Source organism: Vombatus ursinus, unplaced genomic scaffold, assembly GCF_900497805.2.
Source record: "Vombatus ursinus unplaced genomic scaffold, bare-nosed wombat genome assembly UNPS02014814.1, whole genome shotgun sequence".
Classification (NCBI taxonomy): Eukaryota; Metazoa; Chordata; class Mammalia; order Diprotodontia; family Vombatidae; genus Vombatus; species Vombatus ursinus.
The window spans coordinates 10,764,035-10,779,150 of NW_020954592.1; the positions used below are offsets into that span (position 1 = coordinate 10,764,035).

General features: G+C 36.6%; 1 protein-coding gene across 1 annotated transcript in view; it reads right to left on the bottom strand.

Moving 5' to 3' along the window:
- Window positions 1-1,479: 1,479 nt before the first annotated feature.
- Window positions 1,480-15,116, bottom strand: part of CLTRN (collectrin, amino acid transport regulator) — a 70,463-nt gene continuing 56,826 nt past the window's right edge. Inside the window, exon 6 of the mRNA XM_027835303.1 lies at window positions 1,480-1,636. Within this exon, the coding sequence (XP_027691104.1) occupies window positions 1,480-1,636 (157 nt within the window). The remainder of the gene's footprint in view (window positions 1,637-15,116) is intronic.

Below are 15,116 nucleotides of genomic sequence, written 5' to 3' on the forward strand. Positions count from 1 at the left end.
ATTGTAAGAATGGAGACTGAAGGGACAGCTAGGTGGTGTAGTGGATAGAGCACCAGTCTTGGAATCAGGAGGACCTCACTTCAAATCTGGCCCCAGACATTTACTAGCTGTGTGACCCTTGGCCAAGTCACTTAAGCCTAATTGCCTAAAAAAAAGAAAAAAAAAGAATGAAAACTGAAGAAATTCTACCAAATCTACCAAGAAAATATGGTCTAGAAATCACTAGGTTTCTTTACCCAAGAATATCCAAAGAAGTTGAATTTTTGACTTGGACTTGTGGTTAAGGACAAGAATATTTGGACCTGCAATCTAATACCTCACCAGTCTATTTGATGAAATAGACATCCAGCTCTGAACTCACATAAGTAAAGAGACATAACTTTTAACATTTTTATTGAATGGGGTGGGAACATTTTATGAACTTACAAACTGCAAAAAGTAGTCAAATAGTAGAAATGGTATGATGAGTTGAACTTCATATTCAGAACATATATTAGGAAATGTTTACATGCTAAGAGTATCGAACTCCTCTCTCTATCTCATCCACACCCATTTTTATCAAGCCCGTATAAGAGAAAAGATTCTAGATCTTCCTCATTTACCTATTTGCAATAGACAAAAAGGCAACATCAAAATGTCTCCTTAAAGCAAAAACAGATACATTTTAGGCAGTGTAATTAGTTTTCAACTATGACATGTCTTTCAGTATTCTCCATTTCTATCACACAAGCAAAAATTCTCCTTAGGTCATCTAAACATATAGGAAGAACTGGGATCATAAGAGCACAGTTTTATAGTTGAACAAGTTCCTAGATATCATCTTTTCCAACTCTTTCACCTTAGAGATGAGGAAAAGAAGGCCCAGAGAGGGACTTAGCTAGTAACCCAAGTAGGAAGTGGCAATAACAGGGATGTGCTGAAGCCTACTCAAACTGGCTTACCACAGCTGATTGTTACATTTTCAGGCAAAGCATTTACACCTTGGAAATCAGCAAATGCTTCAAATCAAGGTTAGATTTATTGTTTTTTTTTTCAATAGTAGAGGCTTAAGAAAGTGATGAAGAAAATGTTAATAATGCTGATGAAACTTAAAAGTATGTCTCATGTGTTCATTTATTTTTGAAGAGCCGGTTGTTAAATGTGCCAGCATATTCTTGTCCTGCCCTTCTAAAAAAGAAGAAAAATGAGAAAATAGACACTTTAAAATCAATAATTAAACACATCATATGAATATCCTTAAACCTTATATTCGCAGGAAAATATTTTACAATAATTTGCTTAATTAATGTCTTAAGATTCAAATTACCCTTATCAACTACTTTTAGAGTCAATTTCTTCTTCACTTGTTTTGGTCATCTAAATGTCTTACAAAAGAAGATGCACAGTAGAAAAAAAAAAACAACTCTCTCATTCCTTGATATTTCTAGATGGTCAGCAGCAAAATTATGTTTCTGTAGGGCAATAGAAAGTAACTGCTTCTCAAAGCGATGTGAGTTTTTCACCGTCTGCTGCAAAGGCTCTGTTAATACGTCCTTCCTTGGAATCTAGAGTATCACAGGGAATACCATTTTCTATTGTCACCACTGTTTCATATTTGTCTTCAACATCACCTGTTTCTGTCAATGCTTTGCTTTTCCTAAAAGCACATGAAAAGACTCAGATGAAATTCATATTAAGCATAACTGATTATAATGTTTTCCACGCACCTGTGAAACAGTGAAATTTTGGCACTAAAAGAGCAGATCATTAATAAAATCAAAATTAAGTGATTTGTCTAATTCTAGACCTATGGAGCTAGTTTATCTCTTTCCCATAGTAATGAATAAACACTATACAAGACAGCAGTGTGAGGTTTCATGTTATTATTCAATTGTTTCAGTTGTATGTGACTCTTTATGATACCATTTTGGGGTTTCCTTGGCAAAGACTGGAGTGATTTGTCATTTCTTTTTCTAGATCATTCTGCAGATGAGGATACTGAGACAAACAGGTTAAAGTGACTTGCCAAGAGTTACACAGTTTGTACATGTCTGATGCCAGATTTGAACTCAGGAATATGAGTCTTCCTGACTCTAGGCCCAGCACTTTATCCACTGTGGCACTTAGTAGTGGTGTTGGTGGTGGTAGCAATAGTATGTTTCATACTCTAGAGGATTCTCTCCCCCTTCAGTGCATCATGGAATAGCTATTTGTATGTACTTATGTTCACAAGTTAAAAACTTATAATAATTCTGGGACAACCTTTTCTAACAACATTCAATCTAATAATGATATCTATAGAGTCCAAATATTTAAAATACCATGGCCTATGTTATTGAAGAATTACTTTGGTTTTAGTTCTCAGATATTTGGGGGAACATTTGAAAAAAACATTAATGAAACCCAACAGAATCAATCCTAATTCTTATTTCCCAACCTCAGAGAAGAAAACTACTTCTGCCTTCCCAGAGATAGCACAGTAACTGTGTAGGAGATTTGAATTCTCTTCCTGGGTCCACTACAAACTAATCTTGTGATCTTGTGAAAAGTTATTTCATATTTTTGAACCAATAGCTTTCTAATTTATAAAACGAGTGAGTTGGATTAAGTAATCTCTAGGGTACCTTTAAGCTGTATAATCATTAAGAGTCCTTAATTTGTCAAATAAAAAGCATCAATTTAATGGATAAAGGGGACAATTTGGTGCAGCTAGGCCAGAGTTTTACAGTTGTACCATTTTCATTAGTAATTTATATTAGACCCTGTTTACTTGGTCACAGATTGTGCTGGTGTCTGCCATTTTGTATAGTCCACTGACAACCAGAATCTTCTCTTCTCCCCCCCAAAATTCTTGTCTGAGTTAATTGTAGCTGTTGAATTAGTTCATTTTTTTTAAATTAGTTTAGAAACTAAACTATAGAGATAGTATTTGAGTAACCAGATGGAGCATCACTATTTATGAAGGTGTACAATTAAACCCTGATTTGCAAAGCATGTTACAAAGATTATCTGAAGGGGCAGCTAGGTGGTGCAGTGGATAGAGCACCGGCCCTGAAGTCAGGAGCACCTGAGTTCAAATCTGGCCTCAGATGAAACACTTGACACTAGGGTCACCAGTGTGACCCTGGGCAAGTCACTTAACCCCAATTGCCTAAAAAAAAAAAAAAAAGATTATCTGAGGCAACTCTCACAAAACCCTGAGCAATGGGTGCTACTCTTATGTCATTCAAAAACTAAAGCAGAGGAAAAGTGACATGCCCAGGATCACACAGCTGAAGTGTTTGAGGCAGGATTTGAATTCAGGTCTTCCTGACTCCAAGTCTCATATTCTATTCTCTAAATCACCTAGCTGCTTCAATGTGTATAATCAGGGAATTCTTAAAACCCTGAGCCAGGATCTTTTCAGATTAATCAAATTATAATTATTAATATAGGTATATGTGTGAAACTTGTAAGCATTACATGATTGGTGATATAAAAAAAGAACAATGAATTAGAAACAATCATTTATTCACTCAAATGAATTTTACTAAGAATCTCCGTAATAGATACAACAGAGAAGGCATATATAACATCGGGTCCTTTCTCCCTCTCATCAGGGAGTTTATACTTTACTAGAGGCAAAACAGACATTTGAGGTAGCAACACATATAAAATTCAGGCACTAACAAGTATCTGTGTGAATGTAGTTGTAAACAGTACGATGATTCTCTTGACCTCCTTAAAAATCTTTGTCGAAAAGCACCAGTAGGCACTCAATAAATACAGGTTAATTAAATGGTTAAATATGGTCCCAGAACTGAACATTGGAAGGAAATCTACCCTTGTCATAGGGTGAGGAAGGGTACCCCAGGCATGGCAGAAAGGTCAGGCAATAAGTTGGCACATGTTACATCTACTTCCCCAATGAGGGGGATGTATAAAATAATAATAATAATATCAACAGTAGCTAGAATTTACATAGTGCTTTAAGGTTGCAAAGTGCTTTACAAATATTATTTCATTTTATCCTCACAACCCCCCTGAGAGATAAATGCCATTATTATCCCCATTTTATAGATGAGGAAACTGAGGCAGATAGCAGTTAAGTGACTTGCCTAGGTTGCGCGGCTATTAAATATCTGAGGCCAAATTTGAGCTCAAGTTGTTCTGGTTCCAAGCCTAGAACTCTATCCATTATACTGAACTGGATAGAATTGTTTGAATTGAAGTGAATTGGAATATCTTCAAGAGCTATGCCCATATCATGTTCCCTGGGAAGTAAAAAAAACAAAACCAAAAAACAAAAAATAACAATATTATAGAACTATCACCCTCATTGTTTCCAGTAGAGTATAATGAAAGGAAACTACACTCCATTTTGTTATCTTTAATTCACAGGTGACAGAAGACTTTCTAAAGAAAAATCAGTACCGTCTGCCTGTTGTACTTAATATTTATACCTGATAGATATACACAGACTGTTAAAATACTTATAGCATATAGTGATGATAAATTTAACAGGAAAAGGGGGAAATCATACCTATTCTGCTGAAATGATTCAATTCCAGTCTTTGAACACTAGACTTTTCCTTTGCCTTGATAAATAAATTTTAACGCAGTCAAACCTATCCTAAAGATATGTGTGTGAAATCTGTCTCACAGAGATGCCTTATTTCTTCATTATTCAATTAAGTTCAGCAACAAATAGTTATTAATCACCTATTTTCAAGGCTACTGGAGATACAAAGACATAAATGAAATAATTCCTGCCCTATTGAGCTTGGAAATGTAACATGGACACAAATTCCTATGGCACAAGAAAAAATAAGGAAAAAAAGATTAACACCTAGGAGTGGAAGGGCCAGGGAAGGCTTTGAAGACGAGCTGGAGCTTTCCCTAAGAAAGATGAGGATACTAAGAGTTGGAGATTGAGCCCCTGGTTATCAAGCATGGATATAAATACTCAGAGATATAAGATGAAGTGTCAGTCTTTGAGAAAAGGTAGTAGTAGTGGTTATACTAGTAGTAGTAGTTATAGTTATAGTAGTGGTGGAGGTACTGGTGCTGGTGTAGGTGATGATGGTAGTAGTAGTGGTAGAGTAGTAGTAGTAATGGTAGTAGGAGTAGTGGTAATGATAGTAGTACTAGTAGTGGTGGTGGTGCTGGTAGTAGTAGTAGTAATAATAGCAGTAGCAGTGGTAGTAGTGATGGTGGTGGTGGTAGTAATGGTAGTAATATATGATGGTGGTGGCAGCAGTGGTGGTAGTAGTAATAATAGTAGTAGTAGTGGTGGTGATAGTAGTAGTGGTGGTAGTGGTAGTGATGATGGTGGTGGTAGTAGTAGTAGCAATGGTGGTGGTGGTGATGATGGTGATGGTGGTAGTAGTAGTAACAACAGCCTTAATAGTGTGGTGGTGGTGATGGTGATAGTAGTAGCAGTAGTAGTAGTGGTGATGGTAGTAGTAGTAGTGGTGGTGGTGGTTAGTAGTATTAACAGAAGTAGTAGTTCAATATTATTAGAACCTAGTCTGTGGAGGGTAATCATGTGAAATAAGTCCAGAAAAAGTAAGTGGAAGAAAAATTATTCAAGTCTTTAAGTTTCTGTTTATACCCTGTCCTATAGCAATGAGTAGAGACTGAAAGAGGATTTCCTGTGGGTATAGAAAGGCTGGGGGTGGGATGCCATGGTCAGACTTGTGCTTTAGTCAGTCAGTTAATAAGCATTTCTTGCATCGACAATGTGCCAGAACTATGCTGTCCCTGCTCTCCAGGGACAGCAGAATCAGGGAGAGAACATGAAAACAACTATATAAACAAAATGTGTACAGGATAAGTTAGAGATAATCAATAGAGGGAAAGCACTTAGGAAGATCAGGAAAGTCTTTCTGTAGAAGATGGGATTTTAGCTGGTATTTAAAGGAAACCAGGATAAGGGAGATCATTCCCGGCATGAGGAACAGCCAGCCAGAGAAAATGCCTGGAGTTTGAAAATGAAGCATCTTATGCATAGAAGAGCAAAGAATAAGTATAAGGCCACTCCATCATAAAGCAAGTTTGGAGGTGTGGGTGGGGGTGGAAGAGGAGGAACTATATGAGTAAGGTAGACTGAAGTAAGGTGTAAGAAGATTGGAAAGGTAAGAATGGGCTAGGTTGGGAAGGGCTAGGAATGTCCAACAGAGAATTTTATATTAGATCCTAGAACTGATAGGGAACCACTGGAATTTTATTGAGTAGAGGATGACTTGGTCAGGTCTGTACTTTAGGAAAATTAATTTGATAGTTAAGTTGAGGATGAACTGGACTGAAGAGACATTTGAGATAGGCAGACCCACCAGTAGGCTACTGTGTGATCCAGGTGTGAGGTGATGAGGGCTTACACCAGGGTGGTGGCAGGGTCAGAGGAGAGAAGGAGGAATGTATGAGAAATATCAAAAAGGTAAAATTGATTAGAGTTGGCAACAGATTGGATTTGGGGATAAGCAAGAATGAGGAGTCAAAGATAGCTTTAGGATGATTATTTGGGAGGTTGTGTAGAAGAGGAATTATATAGGAGAGAAATACTGGAAGCAGGAAGACCAACCAGTAAACTACTATTGTTCATACAATAAATGATATTGGACTATGTGAATTAAGGTAATACAGGAGATGCCGTGGAAGTGGAGTCAATAAGGATTGACAAGTGGATAGATGTAGAAAATTAGGGAACAAGAAGAGTCAGATGATGCAAAGGTGATGTGGTTGACTGAGGATGGTGGTGCCCTTAACAGAAATAGGAAAGTTTAAAGGAAATTATCAGATCCTCATGAATTATGATTGTGATATAAGTATCTAATAGCTGACATTTCTATAATAGTGTTTTGCAACCTTAAACCCCCTTTTATGTTGTCTCATTTGAGCCCCACAGAAACATTTTGAGGTAAGAAGGACTTGAGTTCAAATATGGCCTCAGACACTTACTAGTTGTGTGACCCTGGGCAAGTCATTTAATCCTGTTTGCCTCAGTTTCCTTATCTGTAAAATGATCTGGAGGAGGAAATGGCAAACAACTCCAGTATCTTGGCCAAGAAAACCCCAAGAAGGGATCACAAAGAGTTGGGAATGACTGAAACAACTCAACAACAACAAAAATGTATTTTACAAGGAAATTGACATTTGGGAACGTTGTGCAGCTAGTAAATAATAGAGTCAATATTCAAAATAGGTCATAGGATCATAGATTTAGGGCGTGAAGGAATCTTAAAGGTCATCTAGCCCAATTCTCCCATTTTACATGTAAGGAAATAGGCTCTGAGAGACAGGGATTTGCCCAAGGTCACATAGTAGTTAATGATAGCAAAAGAATTTGTCCTTTGACTCCAGTCAGTTTTTTTTTTCTACTATTCCACATTCAGAATCAGGTCTTCTGGCACTAAATCTAAGACTCTCTTATAAAGAGTCCTGGGTTTGGAATCAAAATGGATCCCAGCTCTGTCATTTATTATCTTTGTGACATTGGGCAAGTCACTTTACCTTTCATAGCCTCAGTAAAATGAAAAGATTGGACTAAATGACCAAGTGAATGATCCTATATGTATGAAATTTGAAAAGCAGTAAGTTTCTAAGTATTAAAAATGCCTTTCTTCATATTCTTCTTCCTTACCTCTGCCCCTCACAAAAAAGGGAGAGACTCTTAAGGAAATGGAATATGATGAGGTATAAAATGAGATAGTAACAATAAACTGCTCATCTTTAGATAAAAGCAATCTCATCATCAAAAAAAAGGATATTGAGGGAAATTACTGAAACTATTGATCCAACTGAAGCAGTGTCAGCAGTAATTATACCCACATTGTTCTTTTTTTTAATTTTTTTATCTTTAGATACAGTTGTTCAAAGTCTAAGAAATTGCTATGTACCACACAGTGCAACAAACTTAGGGCCATGTGAAATGATAAGAAGTTCAAAGATTATCTCATAGTAAGACAGTCCTCTGCCATATCTCATAGCATATACTATCATAAACTGACTCATTCACTGGCTATGCATTACTCTTAATAAGAATAATAAAACTCAATTATATGTCTGGAGTCATTCTGATTGTTTTCCTAAGAGTGGTTTTTCTTTCTAAAAATAAAATTGAGCATGAATTAGTTCCCCTCTTCCAGAGTGGTGTGCAAATTACTTGGGACAAGAATTTTTGTGTCTCTTCATTTTGTGACAGCAATAGAAATGATTATGTGTATGAGTTTCCTATTGACAACAGGCCAACTCAAATTGTTTGACTTTGACCACTTGAAATCAGATTGAGCTGGTTTCTCTACTTTCAGTTAATTGTCAGTTGAGTTTGGGATTTCCAGTCATACACATGTTTCATTGGCTCGCTTTTCTTATGTTTTTAATTTTGTGATTTTTAAGAATGGATATTATTCTGGGGAAATGTGTGAAAGTTGAAGCTCTTCAAGAGCACACTTCAATGAATGTTAGCTGTATTACAGTGGCTAATAGTGTGGGGAAATCAAACTTCTCAAGGATCATGAAAACTCACAATGAATCATGATTTGCACTAAAGCACAAAGGAATGTCAAAAATGAAAAATAATACCATAAACTGAAAAACTACTGCTGCAAAATGGCCTAATTAATATTCAGTAAAACAGGTGAGGACCTTTAGAGTGGCCTGACACTGGGAGGGGTTCTTATTGATTCTTCTAAAGTGTAGCACAGACTTTTTGAAGTTAAAAGATCAGGGAGAAGATCAATTAGCAGTTGCTAACCATTACTATGTAGAAAAAAAAAGATGGTCATAGGCAGGACAATACAAAAACTAGGATACTGAAGATTGAAAAAGGTAATTTTTACAGGTGAAACTTACTTTTTTGTTCAAAGTGATACCAGAACATTGTCACAAGAAATCAAGGTGAACCTGTAAGATCTGGGCATCTTCATTAGATTGGAAAGCATATTCAAACCAAGAAATTGATGGAGAGGAGGGGATTTTTTAAAAGAAGTCTTGTCCCCACTAAGTGAATGGTGAAACTGAAAAAAATACATTGATATACTGCCATAACAGAGGTTTAAGAATTGCTAGGATTTGTGGTTCAGAGGGATGAACATTGTCTCTCAACCCTGAGAGCTATTTGGGGCTATCATGATCTTTGAGCCAGAGGGTGGACCTGAGTCCTGCCTGAGAATTCTTAAAGTGACACACATAGATTGTGAGAGAATAGCATGAGAGGAAGGACCAGGGACTAGAGTGTTGTACAAATTACTGCACACTACAAATTACAAAGTATGCAAATGCTGATCAGAAGCAGCAACCGTGGTAAGAAATGTTAATTTTTTCCCAAGTAATGGAGATAAAGAAGCTCCAAAAACCTGGGAATTTACATGATTAAAAACTTAAAGGCTATAATTAAAGCTGAATTTGGAAAAGTAGGCTATTTGTCAATGGTGTGCCTAATACCCCATGTTCTAAAAGTGTGGTTCCATTTTGAAGAACTAAAGAATATATGACAAAGTGTTGTGAACTAGAAACACATCATATCTATTACAGACTCCCTCTCTTCCTTCAAGGCTCAGCTCAGGTAGTACCTCCTGCATGAAGCCTTTCCTGGTTTCCCTCCTCTCCCCACCTGCTTTTAGTGCCCTCCTCCACAAACTACCTTGTATTTAACTGCTTTGTATTTATTCTCTTTATTGTTGTTTTACTTGTTCATCCTTCCTTCTCAAAGAGGACTAATGACTTCATGAAGTGATGTCCATGTTTACACTATAAATACTTATTTATGCCCTTGTTGTCTTTTCTATTAACTCTTGCAAGTAGAGATTATTTCCTTCTTTGTATTGTGGAAACATATTTAAAACCTCCTTTTTAGTATATCTTAAAATATTAAGAAATAATATTTTCTTTCAGAGTTCTTTCCAAAATTATTAGAAAAGCCTCTTGGAAGGTTGGGTCAGGACAAAAGGAAGGGAAAAAAGCTCTTTCATTAGGTTAATGGATTGAATAGTAACCAGAAATTGAACAAAGAGTACTTTTTGTATAGACTGGATCATTGCCTTTCCTACTTCTGAAGAGATAAGGTTATTGAGTCATTTAAAGGCAATATCCTCCAGAGAGATTAGGCCAGGGTTCACCACTTGGGAAGTAACCTTTTCTACTCAATGGGAAGTAACCTTTTCTACTCAATGGGAAGTACTGATAAAGATTTCTGGAAGGAACTCCATTGATTTCTCCAGAAGAATAGTCCAAGAGAAATGGGACCACAATTTGGTTACTCAACAAATTCCAGTTCCTTTTTCAAGATTTGTTTAAATATTTTCACTTTTTTCTTTCTTCCATTCTTCCTTCCTTCCTTTCTCTCTTTTGTTTTTTTTTCTTGGTTGGAGTTTTTTCCCCACCAAATGACTAATATGGAAATATGTTTTACATGATTGCACGTGTATAGCCTATATCAGATTGCTTACTGTCTCAAGGAGGGGGAGGAGATAGAGGGAGGGATAGAATTTGGAACTCAAAACTTAAAAAAAAACCCAAATGTTAAAAAAATTGTTTTTATATGTAATTAAGGAAAAAATAAAATATTATTTTAAAAAAAGATTTGTTTAAATATTACTTGAAATCATGAGGGAGCTATTTATGTCAGAGGGTATAGAGGACTATGTCATCTCAAATGTATTCACTTGATATAGAAAGACATCCAGAGACTACTTGATTCCTGGGAAATCTGGAAGGATCCAAATGATATCATTGGCTAATTCAGGGAAAGAATACCTCTTTTTCACATTTGGGTTAGTTTTCTGGGTGATCCTAAAATGACCAAAGAAGAGTAGATCACTTCTTCCATGCAGTCTGGTCACTTACCACTTATCTACATTTAGTGAATACATTGTCATAGCATAAGAATGGTACCTTCATTTGGGGGCTTAATATTTTAAGATGAAAATGGAAAAAGTAGAGGGTCTAAAGGAGAACAATGAAAATGATGAAAGTATTGGAAAATAAAATTTATGCAAAATAAAATAAAAGGAAGTGGGAAAATAGTTTATAGAATTACATTTGGAGAAGGGAAGTATACATTTATGTAAAAGAAAGACCTACATTGTTGTATAAGGAATTAGGTAAGGTATAAGGAAGAACTTGGTATTTCTTCCACCAAACTCTTGTCTGACTGAGATGGCTTCTTAGGCGCTGTCCTGCCTGGGCATGAGACTACATGAATTTTAGATAGATTCCTTCCAGTCCTATGACTCTTAGGTTCTATACTTAGCCAACCCATCTCCAAGTGTTATCTACTATACTAAATTAGATTATTTAACTTTTAGTTATCTTTCTGCTTTTTGTATTTGTACCTTTTGCATGTGATCCTTTCTTTGCTTTCCCCTTGCCACTTGGATGAGAGGGATGAAAGGTGACTGACAGATTCTCGTTTGGAGAGGCAAAGAAAGAAATTTTTGGATGGATCCAAAGATAATAGAAACATGGACAAAAGTTCCACTGGATTAGAAGTATAAATGGGTTGTGATGTGCACAGTTAGAGGGAGTGCCCACAGGGATGAGATCACAGATAGATTAAAATAATGAAATATCATTTGAAGAAAAATTATTCCTTGACAGAAACCATGAAGCACATATGACTAAAACAACAGTAAATCAATTTATCTCCAAGGTTTTGTCATAATTTTTCATATTACATTTGCTATTGAAGAACTTTATGCTTGGTCAGGAGAGCTGCCATCTACCTTTTGTATTTGAACCTTCCATGATTTTGTTATGCAAGTTTGTAACAGTACATTCACCTATCCTTGGCGACAGACAACAAAGCTACAAATACAGTTATTGTCTTCTGGCAGGATATTCCCTGTGGAGGAGAAAAGGTTTTATGTCCATACAACTACCTGGAAAACAACAACAGCAGCAACAACTAGAAACTGATAAATAAAAGAAAAGGATTGATGATTTTTTAAAATTTCAAATAACTTTTACATAAGCTTTTCTAGATATTAATTCATATTAAAATAAGTACAAGAATTTATAGCAAATCTCATAATTAAACTACCCATAAATCTGGACCTTATTTATTATTTCAAGCTAAATTACCTTATATTCATTTGGCATATATTAGTATATACTAACATATAGCTGGGGGCCAGTTAATGTGAATAACAAATCTGGTGAAGTGGTTGCATTATTTGAATTCACAGTCCCTTTCTCCATTGGGTTGTAATCAATGACTATATTTTGCCTAATTATAACTTCAAATTGTGTGAATGGAATGCATATGACCACTTTATAGGATTCATTATTGTGCTAATTGGTAACTAACTATATGTATATGTTGTTTTTTCATATGTGAGCTCCTTGAGAGCAGGGACTGTTTTACAATTATTGTTGATTAGTCATTTTGGTTGTGTCCCACTCTTTGTGACCCCATTTGGCATTTTCTTGGCAAAGATACTAGAGTGGTTTGCTATTTCCTTCTCCAGCTCATTTTACAGATGAGTAAACTGAGGCAAACAGGTTTAAGTGACTTGCCCAGGGTCACACAGCTAGTGTCTGAAGCCAGATCTGAACTCAGGTCTTCCTTACTCCATGCCCAGTGCTCTCTCCACTGTACCACCTAGCTACACTGTTCTACTATTACTGTCTTTCTATATTACTGCCTTTCTATTCCCAGCACATGGCATAGTGCTTGGCACAAAGCAATAGAACATGGGGCAGCTGGTGGTGCAGTGGATAGAGCATTGGCCCTGGAGTCAGGAGGACCTGAGTTCAAATCTGGCCTCAGACACATACTTCCTAGCTGTGTGACTCTGGGCATGTCACTTAACTCCAATTGCCTCACTAAAAAAAAGAAAAAGAAAAAAGAAAAAAAAGTAATTTAACATAATAAAAGCTTGTTGGTTAATTTATGGATTAATAAGTAGTACATTTATGGTGAGACTTGACTGGACAAACATAAGTGAAATCAGAGGATTATTATATAATACAGGGTTAAAGGTTTATTGAATGTAATATGGATTGGCATCAGTGAAATACAGTCAGTCAACATTTTCAAAAAAGTAATATTATTTGAAGCTACACAGAACTAGAATCAAGAATGTCACAAATAAGGTATGATAGGAAAAGAAGATGGGTTGGTTACGTCATGAGGATGAGGCTCACCAGTGAATAGCCAATGTGTTCCATTGGTATCCTTGAGATGTTGGGCAAAATTGAGGAAGTCCTCTCTTGATGAATTTATGGCAGAACATGAACAAGAGTAGCACCTATGTTCAGGTACTGAAAGGCTGTAAACTGCATGGTTGGAGGGAACATCTACAGATCCATCTGAGTGGCTGAGTACTGTCATTTAAGGAGATAGAAGGTTAATCTTGAAATCAGGGAGACATGGATTCTTCAATACATGCTTCTGACTCACATGCACACAAAACTAAGTGACTATGGGCAAGTCACTTAACAATCAGTGCCCTAGGCATCTCTCTAAAACCATAAGATATCATAGGTAAGGACCAAAAAATGTTATTTGAACATCCAATGAAGTCCAACTCTTATGCCTCCTCATGACATGTAGAACACATGAGATTCCTGAAAGTGTATGCAAGCAGAGCAAGGTTCTGGTTGATCATACTACACGATAAAAGTTTTGAGTAGAAGCATGATTATGAGCTGTATATCAGTCACTCATGGACCAGGTTAGCTGAATTTGGAGAATTCTGGGAGATACATAAGGTTAATAGGCATGACCTGGATGATGATCCCATAAAGAAGAAAAAGAAGAAGTCAGAAAAGTAGGAGAACCAGGAGAAAGCAATGTCACAAAAACCTAGAAAGGAGAGAACATCCAGGAGGAGATGGTGATTCACAGGGTAAAAGGTTGAGTGAGGTCAAGAAGGATGAGGATTGAGAAAAGATCATGAGATCTGGCAATTAAGAGATTAATGGTAGCTTTGGAGATAGCAGTTTCAGATGAATGATGATGCACTTGTCATATCCCCCTTGGGACTACACACTCCTTGAAAGCAGAAACCATATTTTATCTAAATTTATATCTCCCACAATGCCCAGTAAAGTGTTTGATCCATAGTAGATGCTTAAATGTTTGCTACTCTTATTTTAAATGACATAATGCTATTTGAAACTGTTGGATCATGAGGTAGAGAGAATGGTACTAGCATAACATAGAAAAGTTCCAATTTCTATCCCCAACTCTTTCCAGGTTCTGTGCATGCCCACGTCCAAATGTACTCAGTACTCTCTAGAGGTAATGTGGTATAACAGGTCCAGTGCTGGACTGTCAGACTTTGATTCAAATATCATCTCAGATACTCACTGTATGAATTCAGGCAAGTGAATTAACCTCTCTGAATCTCAGTTTCCTCATCTGGAAAAATCTGTATTGTTCAGTCGTTTCAGTAGTGTCTGATTCTTCGAGACCTCATTTGGATTTTTCTTGGCAAAGATACTGGAGTGGTTTGCCACTTCCTTCTCCAGTTCATTTTATAGATGAGGAAACCGAGGCAAACAGAGTTAAATTACTTGGCCAGGATCACATAGCTAGTAAGTGTCTGAGGCCAGATTTGAACTCAGGAAAATGAGTCTTCCACTTTATCCACTGTGCCACCTAGCTGCCCCCAAAATCTCTATAATGACACATAATGCATTCTCTCATTTATAGGATTGTTTGAGATAGGATTTCTATTACTTGTCTGCTTTTCATTTTTGTTTGTTTTGTTTTTGTGACTTGATAGTGTTTTTCAGTTGTGCATGGAAAATATTTGTTTGCTCAAACTAACCATACTACAGAGCAAAATGTCCACCTTATATTAGATTTTCTCACTATTTATTTCAACATCTCCAGTTGTCCTGGTCTATATCTAGCCACTGGACCCAGATGGCTCTGGAGGAGAAAGCAAGACTGGTCACTTTGTACAGTCCTCCCTGCCTCTCGCAAGTCATGGCATCATCTTCCTGAAGTTAGGGTCGTCTTTGAGAAGGATAAACCACAACCTCTGGAGTAGTCCAAGCTGCCCCACAGGGGACCCAACTGGTTAGTTCCAGCTGGCCAACTCAACTCCCCACCTGGGATATCATGCTACCTGAGGGTGCTCTTCCCAAAGGAGGATAATTTCTTTTTTTTTTTTTTTTTTTTTTTTTTTTTTTTTTTTTTTTTTTTT